Here is a 12,260-nt window from a genome sequence, read left to right on the forward strand (position 1 = left end):
CCAGAAGTATCCCAAACCCCATGACAAAGGGTCTCCGTGAGGGGGGGCTTCCCGCAGTGCAAAGCTGTAGCCAACTCTGGCGTGGATCCACGGTGGCCATTATTTGCGAGTGACAGAGTATGGAAATGTCTTACTTATTTTGGCCCTCCATGGCTTCCCTTCTCCTGTTAAAGAGGCGTCCCCCCGGGCTCCCTCTGCCTGTGTGACTGGCCAGCAGGGGGTGGTGATAACTTTCTATCCACTTGTCAGACACTGTGAGGGAACACTGTTGCTGGGGGGGGGGGGCAGGTGTCTGTGTGGGGAGATTGCAGCGGGAGCTGAAGGGGCATTGTGGTAGGGTGAGGCCTCTGGGTGGCTGGGCAGGGGGGACCCTAGTCAGGTTGGTGGGTTCTGGAGGGTTTGGGGTTTCGGGGAGTAGTTCTGATGTGCCCAGCCCTAAGGCTATGGGTCCTGGAGGTGGGTATGGCTGGGGGCCTGTTGGCTGCAGACCAGTGGGGGTGGGTGTCTCTTGGGCAGGTGGGGCAGGGGATTAGACACTGCCTGGTGCTGTGCCAGGGGCTCTGTCTGGGATTGCCCAGCTGGCTCCTGGGACCATTGCCATGCCCAGTGCAGAGAGCTGTGGTGGGGCGGTCCCTGGTGCAGAGTGAGGAGTCCTCCTGTAAAGCGTCAGGGGGTCCTGCTGAGAGGAGGAGGGGGTCCCAGGCAAATGGCCTGGCAGATCCTGGTGGAGGGCAGGTGGGGGTCCTAGGCAGACAATGGGGAAATCCCAGGCAGGCAGTGAAGGACTATAAAATGACTCTACAGTAACAGCCCCCCACCCCATTTCTCCTGCCATCTGCAGGAGCAAATCCAGCCATGGGGGAGCAAACAACCCAGGAATGAGAGTTTCTGAGCAGACAGGCATGGAGAGGGCACAGGGAAAAGGAGAGAGAGAGACTGACAGGGTCCGTGGGATAAGAGTTTTGAAAGAGATTTCCAGCTCCCTCATCTGCCCAGACAGATGTATTACTGCACTGTGGGGAGAATCACTTTCCTGTGGACGAGACAAGGATCAGACAGAGGAAAACCCAGTTCCTGACTCCATGTCCCTCCTGCTGGGGTGTGGCTGTCATGGGGTCAGTGTCAGAGGGAATCCTGGAAAGGGACTCCTTTGGTTCTGCTTTTTTCTGGGATTGCGTTCAGAGACTTTGTTTTGGGATGCGGGAGGGAGAAAGGAGGTTAAAAGTGTGTCTGTGGGCCTAGCCTGGCAGGAGGGCCCAGGTCTCTGCTGTAATCCAGAGATTGAGCATTTTCTCAGAACGGCAGAATCTCGGATCTCGCTCTGCAGGGAAAGAGCCCGGGGGAAGCGTGATGTGAAATGAACTAATGCCCGTTCCTAAACTTCTGCAACAGCCCTTCTTGCCCGGCCAGGTTGCAGAACGACGCTCATGTTTCTTTCCGGTTCATCCCGTCCTCCCATGGGACAAGGCAGCGACATGGCTGCAGAGGAGCCAGCTCAGGTAGGGATTATTGTGGGGGGTTCTGATCTGTTCCTGCAGGAGGGAGAGGGACAGGAAATACACGGGAGAGGGGAAGGTTTGCACCACCGTCTGGTTTGGAGGTTGGAGTGGGGCAGGAAATGCACAGGGTGGAGAAAGGGAGGAGGCCAGGGGGTGGCAGACCTGCTGGGAGTTGTTTAATAAGTGGCCTAGATTCTAGGAAGAGACCCATGAGGTTCGGAGGTGGAAATGCTCCAATCTGGTGAACAGAAAATAACCTACCTAGATGGGGCTGGGAAAAAGGACCAGACTCCTAGTGCTGGAGCCTGACCCAACTAACCAGCGGGTGCCTTGAAATACGAAGGGGGAAGCCACCAGTCAGGCTTAGGGGAGATTCCCCTGCTTCATATCCAGCTCTAGAAGTGGCTAAGTCATTATGCAAGGTAACCTATTTCCCCTTGTTTTTTCCTGCCCCCCCATCCCCCCGACGTTCTTGTTAAACCCTGGATTTGTGCTGGAAATGGGCCACCTTGATTATCATACACATTGTAAGGAGAGTGATCACTTTAGATAAGCTATTATCAGCAGGAGAGTGGGGTGGGAGGAGGTATTTTTTTCATGATTTGTGTGTATATAAAAAGCTCTTCTACACTTTCCACAGTTTGCATCGGATGAAGTGAGCTGTAGCTCACGAAAGCTTATGCTCAAATAAATTGGATAGTCTCTAAGGTGCCACAAGTCCTCCTTTTCTTTTCACAAGGAGGAGGGTGTTGGGCTTCCTACAAGAGATCTCTCCCTAGACCCTGCTCGGGGCAGCATCTCCGGTATCAGTCTGTGGCTAGTAGGTGTGTGATGGATCTGCTGGGAGAGAGGAGGGGTGTCTCTTCGCCCCCTCACCCTGGTATTTCCTGGGTGCTCTGAGTGGGGTGGGGGTGGGACTCTGTTGGCTGCGGTCCACCCAGAGTTTCCGTTTGATTGTCTCCTCTCCCCCACGAATAGTGGGGCTGTGAGTGGGGCAGCAGGTCCTGAGTGTGGGGCTCTGGCTCTTTCAGGGGCCGGTGACCTTCGAGGAGGTAGCTGTGTATTTCACCAGGGAAGAGTGGGCTCTGCTGGACCCCACTCAAAGAGCCCTCTACAGAGACGTCATGCAGGAGACCTATGAGAATGTGACCTCGCTGGGTAAGGGTTCCTGTCCCCTCGGTTCTTGGAAGGGGAACGGAAGTGATGAGGTTCACGCCACCCCCACAATGCCACCTCTGCTCTGTCCTGTTCCAGCATCACCCCAGCATGCCAGTGACACACACACGACCAGCGACCCTCCCCTGCTGCTGAACGCTGTGGGAAGAGAGCACAGGAGCAGAATCGCACAGTGTCAAATATCTCCTGTTTGCACAAGTAAAACGGGGGGTTAGGTCCAGCATAACGAACAGAAGCTTCCTACCCCTGGCCTTCTCTCAAACCCTGAGCCTTTCCACCCAGACCAGAATGTGCTTGGCATGTAAGAAGCAGGCTGCTGGGGTCAGATGGGCTGGTCCAGGGTTACTGATCACACAGACCTTGAATGCTGGCTGGGGGAATCCAGACAAGGGAGCTCCAGCAGCAGAACATTGAAACTCAGCCAGGATTACAGATGACACAACTCCTCACTGCTCCGGATTGCCCCGTGCATGGGACAATGGCCTCGGTTGCTGGTGAAAATCCTTGAGACCTGGAGAGTTGCTCCCCCATCCGCATGTGCACTAGCCACAATCTACCTTCTCTGCAGACTTGGTTTTTTGAGTCCCTCATTCCTGAAGTCACATGACCCCGATTCTTATTTTTCACATTCTGCTTTTCTAGACTATTTAGAGTCTGTTGCTTCTGAATGATAGTTTCTAATTTCCCAGTGTTCTCCACACCCAGGGATTTTCCTACTCCCTCCCATTGCACTGGACTCACTAGGTTCCCTGGTATTTCAGAATGGCCACACTGGGACAGACCAAAGGTCCATCTAGCCCAGTGTCCTGTCTTCCAACAGTGACCAGCGCCGGGTGTCCCAGAGGGAATGAACAGAACAGGGAATCATGAAGTGATTCATCTCCTGTCACCCATTCACAGCTTATGACAAACAGAAGTTAGGGACACCATCCCTGCCCATCCTGGCTAATAACCATTCACGGACCTGTCCTCAATAGATTTCTCATGGTGTTTTTTGGTTTTTTTTTTGTAACCCTATTATAATCTTGTCCTTCACAACGTCCTCTGGCAAGGAGTTCCCCAGGTTGACTGTGCATTGTGTGAAGAAATACTTCCTTTTGTTTCTTATAAACCTGCTGCCTATTAATTTGATTGGGTGATTCCTAGTCCTTGTGTTCTGAGAAGGAGTAAATGACACGTCCTTATTTACTTTCTCCACGGCAGTTTTGATTTTATAGACCTCTCTCATATCCCCCCTTTGTCTCTTTTCCAAGCTGAATAGTCCCGGTCTTTTTAATCTTTCCCCGTACAGAAGAGTTTCATACCTGTAATCATTTGGGTTGCCCTTTTCTGAACCTTTTCCAATTCCAATATATCTTTTTTTGAGATGGGGCAACCACATCTGCAGGCAGTATTCGAGATGTGGGTGTACCATGGGTTTATATAGAGGCGATAGGATATTTTCTGTCTTCTTATCTATCCATTTCAGAATGATTCCCAACATTCTCTTTGCTTTTTGCCTGCCGTGGCACACTGTGTTGATGTTTTCAGAAAACTGTGCCCAGTGACTCCAAGATCCCTCTGTTGAGTGGAAACAGCTCATTTAGAGCCCATCATTTTATATGTGTAGTTGGGATTTTGTTTTTCAATGGGCTGCAATATGGTGCTATCCTGACACCTAGTCCTGCTGAGATCCTGCATTCAGTGATATCCCTGCCCTTCCTGTTCCCGTTCTCATAAAAGAAGAAGAGCATCCAAATGCGTGTTTACCTTCATTCCCTCAGCGGTCCTCATGGGAATCCCTGATCGGTTCCAAAGTGCATTAAAACCTTTCTTAAAGGGTTACCTCTTGGTGGTTATCAGGTCCTGTGAGTTTGTAGCCCAGAAAGACCCCCCTCAGTCAGCTCAAACTCAGCTGTTTATCCCCCAAAAGTCTGTCGTCTTCAGTCTTCTGAATGAGGGGAAATCCGTCACTACCCCTTTCTGCGTTGGGTAAAGCTTCAAAAGGTGGAGCTCTGCATAACCAGCCTTGAGATCTGGCATTCATCACCCTGTAGCGATACCAGCTTGCACAGGAAACCCATCCCGCAGCCCTTCCTGGTTTCATGTGGCGCATCTCGGCATCATAGTCTGTGAAGAATTCATGCTTTCAAGGGCTGGCTTAGATTTACAGATAACAGTCATAATTAGGGCAAGAGTTTGCAGGCAATGAAAAGAGAGTAATTGACAAACGTGAGCAATATTTAATCCTTTAAAGCCTGAAAGTGCCTTGGGGGGAGGGGACAGGAGCCGGCTGTGTGGGGGCGGTGGGGCTCAGATACTGGGCATTGAGAGCCTAGAGCCAGCTGTGCGCTGGAGAGACGGGGCATGAACCAGCTGTGTGCAGGGAGATGAGCAGGGGAGAGGTGCTGTGGACACGGCCGCGAGCAGCTGTGAGTGCCGTCCTCTCTGCAGCATGATGAGAGAGCCTGGCGTCCCACTGCCGATCCCAGACTTGTATGAGGAGGGAAGAAATTGGCAGCAAGTCTCAACCGCAGCCAGCCTGTGCCCTGGGGTGGAGACGGGTGTCTCCAGGGAGAAATCTGGGGGATTGTGACCCTGCATGCCCCACCCACCCTCTGATCAGCAATTCCGGATATTAACGGTGATTCCAGAAACAAAGAGTAATTTTGGGAAAAAATGCAGTCCTAGCGACAATTTCCGGAAAACACTGGCCCTGGTTGTAACATTAAATCCGATAGTCTCAAGATCTAGGCCTGTGTTGATTAGATCTGTCACTCTGCCTTCACGGAGTTCACTCTGCTGGTGGGTTGTACCCCTTCCCCCATTCTGTGTCTGCCTTGTCTATTTAGATTGTAACTTCTTCAGGACACGGGCCATCAACGCTTCTCGGTTTGTACTGTGCCAAGCAAAATGAGGACCCACTGTTAGTTGGCCCTTAGGCAGTAAGGTAATGAATATGATTTATAATAATCATCTCCTGGCACTTTGAGCCAAGGAAGCCGGCCTTGGGACGTTACTACTTAAAAGTGAGCTGGGTTTAAAAGCATGGAATATTCTTTGTGACAAGTATCCCACAAATTCCACTGACCTCCCTTGTTTTCTTTGCCTTGAGCAGGGTTTCCAGTTTCCAGAACTGATGTGATCTCGCAGCTGGAACGAGGGGAGGAGTCGTGCGTCCCAGACCTTCATGGTTCTGAGAAAAAAGTGCTCCCGAGAGCTGCCTTCATAGGTGAGGCATTGGTTAAACCAACCCCAAAACTGTCGGTGAATACAGGAAACATTTGGGATGCCCTACAAAGAGCTTGTGAGCTCTCCAAGTTCAGGATTGTTCCCTGCAGATGTGGAATCGTTAGGCAGAGGTCACTCATGGCTTCCCACCTATCCTGACTGACAACTGGCAGCAGGTCCCTCCCCAATCTCGCTGTCCCCTGAGATTTCTTCTGAGATACGGACCCAGAACTGATCCCTTCCTTTCTCTCCTCTGGGGAAGGTTGAAGGGAAAATCAGCTCCTGATAGGTTTGATCTGTCCTGTACATGTTTTCGTTCCTTCATCCCTTTTTCCATTCTTCTCTCTGAGATTTCCTTTCTCTCTGGCGCAGGCAGAGACTTACGTCTGGATTCTCTCGGTCTCCCGTCAGGTGTTGGGATGGTGAGTGAAAACGAGGAGGAACCCCAGCAGGAAGACGCTGAGCGAGTAGAAGCCCATGGGATGTTGTCAGGAAGGTCCAAAGGGAATGATTCTGGGAGCTGTGCACGCCCAGAAAAAACAAAAGCCTGTGAGAGTCAGCAGAGGCCAGAGGAAAACTTCGGTAGCCAGTCAGACCTTATTACACGTGAGAGAATGAACTTTGAAGGAACACGGTACACATGCCTCGAGTGTGGGAAAAGCTTCAAAGGGAGCTCGGACCTTCTCACACATCAGAGAATCCACACGGGTGAGAAACCTTACGCATGCTGTGTGTGTGGGAAATGCTTCAAGCAGAGCTCGCATCTCATTGCACATAAGAGAATCCACACGGGTGAGAAACCTTATGGATGCCCTGAGTGTGGGAAACACTTCGAGCAGAGCTCAAACCTTATTACACATCGGAAAATCCACACGGGTGAGAAACCTTACGGATGCCCTGAGTGTGGGAAACACTTCAAGCAGAGCTCACACCTTATTACACATCGGAAAATCCACACGGGTGAGAAACCTTATGGATGCCCTGAGTGTGGGAAGCACTTCATTGACAGTTCATCCCTCCTCTCACATCAGCGAATCCACACAGGGGAGAGGCCCTACACATGCTCTGAGTGTGGGAAAAGATTCAATCACAGCTCTACCCTAATCACACATCAGAGAACGCACACAGGAGAGACCCCCTACATGTGCTCTGAGTGCGGGAAAAGCTTTAATCGGAGCTCTGTACTGACCACACATAGAAGAATCCACACAGGTGAGAAGCCTTATGGATGCTCTGAGTGTGGGAAACGCTTCAATCGGAGCTCATACCTTATCATACATCGGCGAATCCATATGGGTGAGAAACCGTATGGATGCCGTGAGTGTGGCAAACACTTCAATCAAAGCTCAGCCCTTATCACACATCAGCGAATCCACACAGGAGAGAGGCCCTACACGTGCTCTGAGTGCGGGAAAAGCTTCAATCAGAGCTCTACCCTAATCACACATCAGAGAACGCACACCGGAGAGAGGCCCTACACGTGCTCTGAGTGTGGGAAACGCTTCAATCGGAGCTCAACCCTTATTAGACATCAGAAAATCCACATGGGAGTGATCTGTAACAAATGCCTTGACTAGGGCTGGCCAAAGGTATTTTTTTCTTTTAAATCACATTTGCTAATTCCCACTTAGTGATCTGTGCCCCATCTTCACCGTGGTTACTCAGCTCCCCCAGATGAGTTGCCTGCTTCTGCTTTTTGCAGCTCACCCTTCTTTGGGGTCAGTCCTGTGATGTTTTCTATCAACTCCTTTCCTTTTGAGTCGAAGGAGCGTGTGTCCCTCCAGCCAGGAATGTTCATCAGCTCCAGGTGGGGGAGAGAGGTTTGTTCCCAACAAGCTACACTGAGGCAAAAACTACCCGTGCCATACATCCACTAGGACTGTACATGGCGTTGGCTGCTCAAGTTAGTGATCTTGGTGTTAAAAGACAATTACAGTTGTCGTGCAGATGCAGCCGAGGTGCAGTGGTTGGCATTAGCTTTCCCCTTGACCTGACCTAAACTCCATCACATGTCCTAGTCTAAACAAACCCTGAGCATCACAGTTATACTGTTCCCCCATTTAAAAACAATTGTTAGTCATCAAGTTCCCCCACCAGGAACATATTGTTTCATTCCCAGTTGTCACAGTTCATCAGAGCGCTGTTGCTTCAGGTTTTCCTGAAGGCAGATATTTTTACTTCCGTTTTCCTCCCTTAAAATATATTGAAGTATAACAAAGAGCAGGAATAGGGAAGGGAGAGGGAAAAATGTCTTTTCCCCTCTGTAACAACAGAAGAACATAGGGTAAATCAGAGGGATTCTCCATCGCCATCCCAATCCCCCTGTTCTTCAATTGATAAGGTCATTATTTCCCGAAGGGGTTGGGAAGAGGATTCTCTAGTAAATGATTTGGAACTAAGCAAAAGACCCATTCATTTGCCTCCCAAAGCAGTTGTGGCCCATGCCCTGCAGGAGGTTGCTCCTGAAGATCTTCCCTTCCTAATCAGGTGCATGTTGCCTCTTATTTGGGAAATGCAATCCCTTCCTAGGTAGAGATGGGAAAAATGGAAGTGACATTTCTGTTCAGCTCACTCCTGGGAGATGCTGTAAATGTGTAGGAAATGGCATCCATGAGGAATGTGATAGAGCTGCAGAAAGACACCCATTTTGAGTAGATACCTGACATTTGGTGTCTTAGAGGGATTCTAAGCCGCACCTGAATTTAGTCCCTTATTTAAATCTGTGCCACCAGATTAAAGAAACAAAAGGGCATATTTGGGGGAGTTCTACCTCAGTATCGCTACTGGTATGTCGTGTGGTTGGTGAAGAATTCTACGCCAGAGCCGTGTAAAATTGCTACAACTAAGGTCAAAGATTTGACAAGAACTCAGGTAGAAATGAGAGGTACGAGTGGTTGATTTTCACCCCAGAGATGGACGCTATGGTGACCTGTGGCCAAGGTAAACTGTTTTTAGAATTGCTCACACTTCTAAAGGATGCCATGATGAAACTGGGAACAACTGTCTTTTACCATTTGGATCCCAAGTTTCCTGAAGCACAGAGAGAAACAGCTGATTCCTTCAGAGCCATGCCATGCCTATGGGTCCCAAACTGGCTGCCTTGCTGGACAAGATGCACTTCTGTGTTGGTTAAATGATGGTAGCCAATGAGGGAATGTAACAGATTCCAAGTTCAGACTGCAGGATACATGAATGCTGAGTCCAGAGTCTGTGGCTTGGTCTCTTAGTTTTGCTCTTGAGTCTAATGCATGTGTCTCACTTTTCCGCCTCCTGCTACTCTGAAAGATTAGAAAGTGTGAAAGTAGAGCACAGGTGGTTTTTCTCATGATGCAGCCTTCCCACGTAGTGTGAGACCCCTTCCACCCACACTTCTGGGAGAAGACCCAGGGAGAAATGAACCCTCAGAAATGGAAGGCTCCTAGGTTATGGTCGAATGTGACTTCACACAGAGCTCACTGGGTGAAAATGGGAATTAAGAGAAAACTGCCCTAAAGGTTTATAGTTTGTAATTTTGAAGAAATTGTTACCAGCAACAAGGAAATTGCACATGAAGTTTATTAGTGTAAGGTAAGAGGCTGATTCTGTGATCACTTTCAGTGTTACAGTATAATTCAGGTTTTCTTCTAGCCCCCTCCTCATGATGCAGCCTTCCCACGTAGTGTGAGACCCCTTCCACCCACACAGGTGAGCCAGAGAGTTCCCCAGGGCTCTTGTTCGCAAAGCAAAGATGTCACATTAGGCAGGAGATGTCAAGATCTACAATGGTGATGGGCGAGTGATGGGAGCTTGTCTGGGTGGTTGTTGTTTGGTTGTTTTTTTTCCATGTAATTTTTGTTTTGTTTTTGCAACTAGTTCTTTTTATAGCTGCTGAGCCCCCTTGTCCTTTTGAGCACAGCTCTTTAACCCTCAGGCCTGGCTCTGGAAACCTCAGAACCGGCTTTGCGTTTTTTTTTCATGTTTGCTATCTTTGGAGTTCTCACATCCACACGACATGCGGTTCACAGCAACGGATACTTTGAGAAACCTGCTGGGTGAAGCAGGCCTTTTCCAAACTGACATTGGCCCAAATTCTGCCTCAATTCAGCTGGATTGGGACACGTCTGTGTCAAAGGAGTGGTTCACACCTGATTTGCCCAGAGACCTCAGAGGAGGGGTAGTTAGATATAGGATAAGTAGGAATCGAAAACAATGAAGTTAAATATAAAGGTGAAAGACCCTCACCTTGCAGGTCAGCAAGCCTGTTCTGTTCTTTCCCTCCAATGCATCTGGCACTGGTCGCTCTCAGGTAGCACACTGGGCTTGACGGACCATTGGTCTGACCCAGTCTATGACCTGTCGTGCGTTCTTATGGAAGCCCTCTGCGGCCTTCTCTACACGGGCAAGTTTCTGCACAGGAAAGCAGCTTTCTGCGGTGTAACTCCCGAGGTGCGCACGCAGATTTCGTGATGCATGATAGAAAGGGGCCATGACAGGGACACACTGCCATGCGGGGTCAAAGTGAAGGAGCTGTGACATGCCTACCACAAGGTGCAGGAGGCAAACTGCTGCTCCATATTGGGGGCTAACTAACCCCAGCATCACGGCAAGAATCTACCTAGCAGCTGGAGAAAAAGTATGAATGAGAGACAAAGACACCCCCACGTGGCCTGTCTCTTCCCCAATCTCAACACCTGGAAGATTGTCTGGAAGACTCAGAATTTGAACTGCGGAGATTGGTCCCAGGCTGAGAGGGAATTCAGTCTGTGTATTAAGAACTCAACATTGCCTGGAGCAACCAGTGAGTGAGAAAAGCTGTTTGATCCAATTCTTGCTTAGTATATTCAAATTAGAGTTTAGACTGGGAGTCTGTTTTCATTTGTTATGTAAACACTTTTGACCTCTGTGACCAATACTTATACTCAGTTAAAATCTAACTTTCTGCAGTTAATAAACTTATTTTACTATTTTATACTTACTCCTGAGTTTGTCCAAAGTGCTTGGGAAAGTTGCTCACATGACAAAGGCTGGTGCATGTCCCCTTTATTTTTGATGAAGTGGCGAACTAATTAATGAGCTTACACTTTTCAAGAGAAGGACTGAGACGATCGCATTCTGACCTTTTACTGACACTTCTTTAATAACTAAAAAAAAAGAACAGGAGGATTTGTGGCACCTTAGAGGCTAACCGATTTATTTGAGCACTGTCCAGTTTTGGGCCCCACACTTCAAGAAGGATGTGGATAAATTGGAGAGAGTCCAGCAAAGGGCAACAAAAATGATGAGGGGACTGGAACACATGAGTTATGAGGAGAGGCTGAGGGAACTGGGATTGTTTAGTCTACGGAAGAGAAGAATGAAGGGGGATTTGATAGCTGCTTTTAACTACCTGAAAGGTGGATCCAAAGAGGATGGATCTAGACTATTCTCAGTGATAGCAGATGACAGGACAAGGAGGAATGGTCTCAAGTTGCAGTGGGGGAGATTTAGGTTGGATATTAGGAAAAACCTTTTCACTAGGAGGGTGGTGAAACACTGGAATGCATTACCTAGGGAAGTGGTGGAATCCCCTTTCTTAGAAGTTTCTAAGGTCAGGCTTGACAAAGCCCTGGCTGGGATGATTTAGTTGGGGTTGGTCCTGCTCTGGGCAGGGGGTAGGACTAGATACCTCCTGAGGACCCTTCCAACCCTGATCTTCTATGACCCTCCTCCAGGAGAGACAGAGCCTGGCCTGTGCTGGAAGAAGCGGGGAGCTCTGGTGCCCACGGACCTGTCCTGGCAGCTTTCTCAGCAGCAAAGAAATCAATTCTCCCTGCCCCTGAGCAACCCACCCACAGCTAATGGCAGCATTGGTGGGGGGTCCCAAGCTTTGCACCAACGTCCACATTTCAGACCTTCCTCTCATGGCACTTTCCATGTGAATTAGGACAAGCAAGCTGGGGAAGCTCCATGGGGTAATAGAAACCAGGGCTGCAGGGAAGGTTTGAACTCACAACCCCAGCAATATTGCCCTTTGCACTAACCACTTGCACCCCTGCAGGGGCTCCTTGGACAGCGCTGGGAAGTCGGCTGTGATCCGTCTCTGTGGTTTGCACCTTTGCCTGGCAATTGAAAGGCTGCCGGTTCAAACCTCACTCAAGCTGTGGCTTTCCAGCAATGAGACTCCAGTCCATTTTAACAGGAAGAAAATCTCCTCTATTCTGGTTTAGCCCCATTTGACTCCTTCTGCCCGTCTTCTTCCTCCCCCATTGGTCCCTTTCCTTCCCCATTGGGGCCATGCAGAGGGGAGCCCCAGTCAGTCTCTGGCACCGAGAGGCTGTATCCCATAAGGGGAGGGAGGGATCGCTGTAAAGCATTGATAATGGGTGGGGGAGGGGTGTGCGTGGTTAGGGGGAGAAA

The 12,260-nt window shown here is 49.6% G+C and overlaps 1 protein-coding gene across 1 annotated transcript; it reads left to right on the plus strand.

The window, feature by feature from the left end:
• Positions 1-1,457: 1,457 nt before the first annotated feature.
• Positions 1,458-7,462, plus strand: LOC140904779 (uncharacterized). The gene is made up of 4 exons (XM_073327142.1): positions 1,458-1,499; positions 2,531-2,657; positions 5,773-5,886; positions 6,258-7,462. Exons 1-4 carry the CDS (start codon positions 1,458-1,460, stop codon positions 7,460-7,462), a joined length of 1,488 nt encoding a protein of 495 aa, XP_073183243.1.
• The last annotated feature ends 4,798 nt before the right edge of the window (positions 7,463-12,260 follow it).

This window comes from Lepidochelys kempii, unplaced genomic scaffold (assembly GCF_965140265.1).
Source record: "Lepidochelys kempii isolate rLepKem1 unplaced genomic scaffold, rLepKem1.hap2 scaffold_69, whole genome shotgun sequence".
In the NCBI taxonomy this organism is placed as follows: Eukaryota; Metazoa; Chordata; order Testudines; family Cheloniidae; genus Lepidochelys; species Lepidochelys kempii.

What these genes read in the sequence shown, in the direction of transcription:
- LOC140904779 (XM_073327142.1), top strand. Translation starts at nt 1,458, where the DNA reads ATGGGACAAGGCAGCGACATGGCTGCAGAGGAGCCAGCTCAG. An exon ending in CTGCAGAGGAGCCAGCTCAG is followed by an intron (nt 1,500 to 2,530) that starts GTAGGGATTATT and finishes TGGCTCTTTCAG; the next exon opens with GGGCCGGTGACCTTCGAGGA. An exon ending in CCCGAGAGCTGCCTTCATAG is followed by an intron (nt 5,887 to 6,257) that starts GTGAGGCATTGG and finishes TCTCTGGCGCAG; the next exon opens with GCAGAGACTTACGTCTGGAT.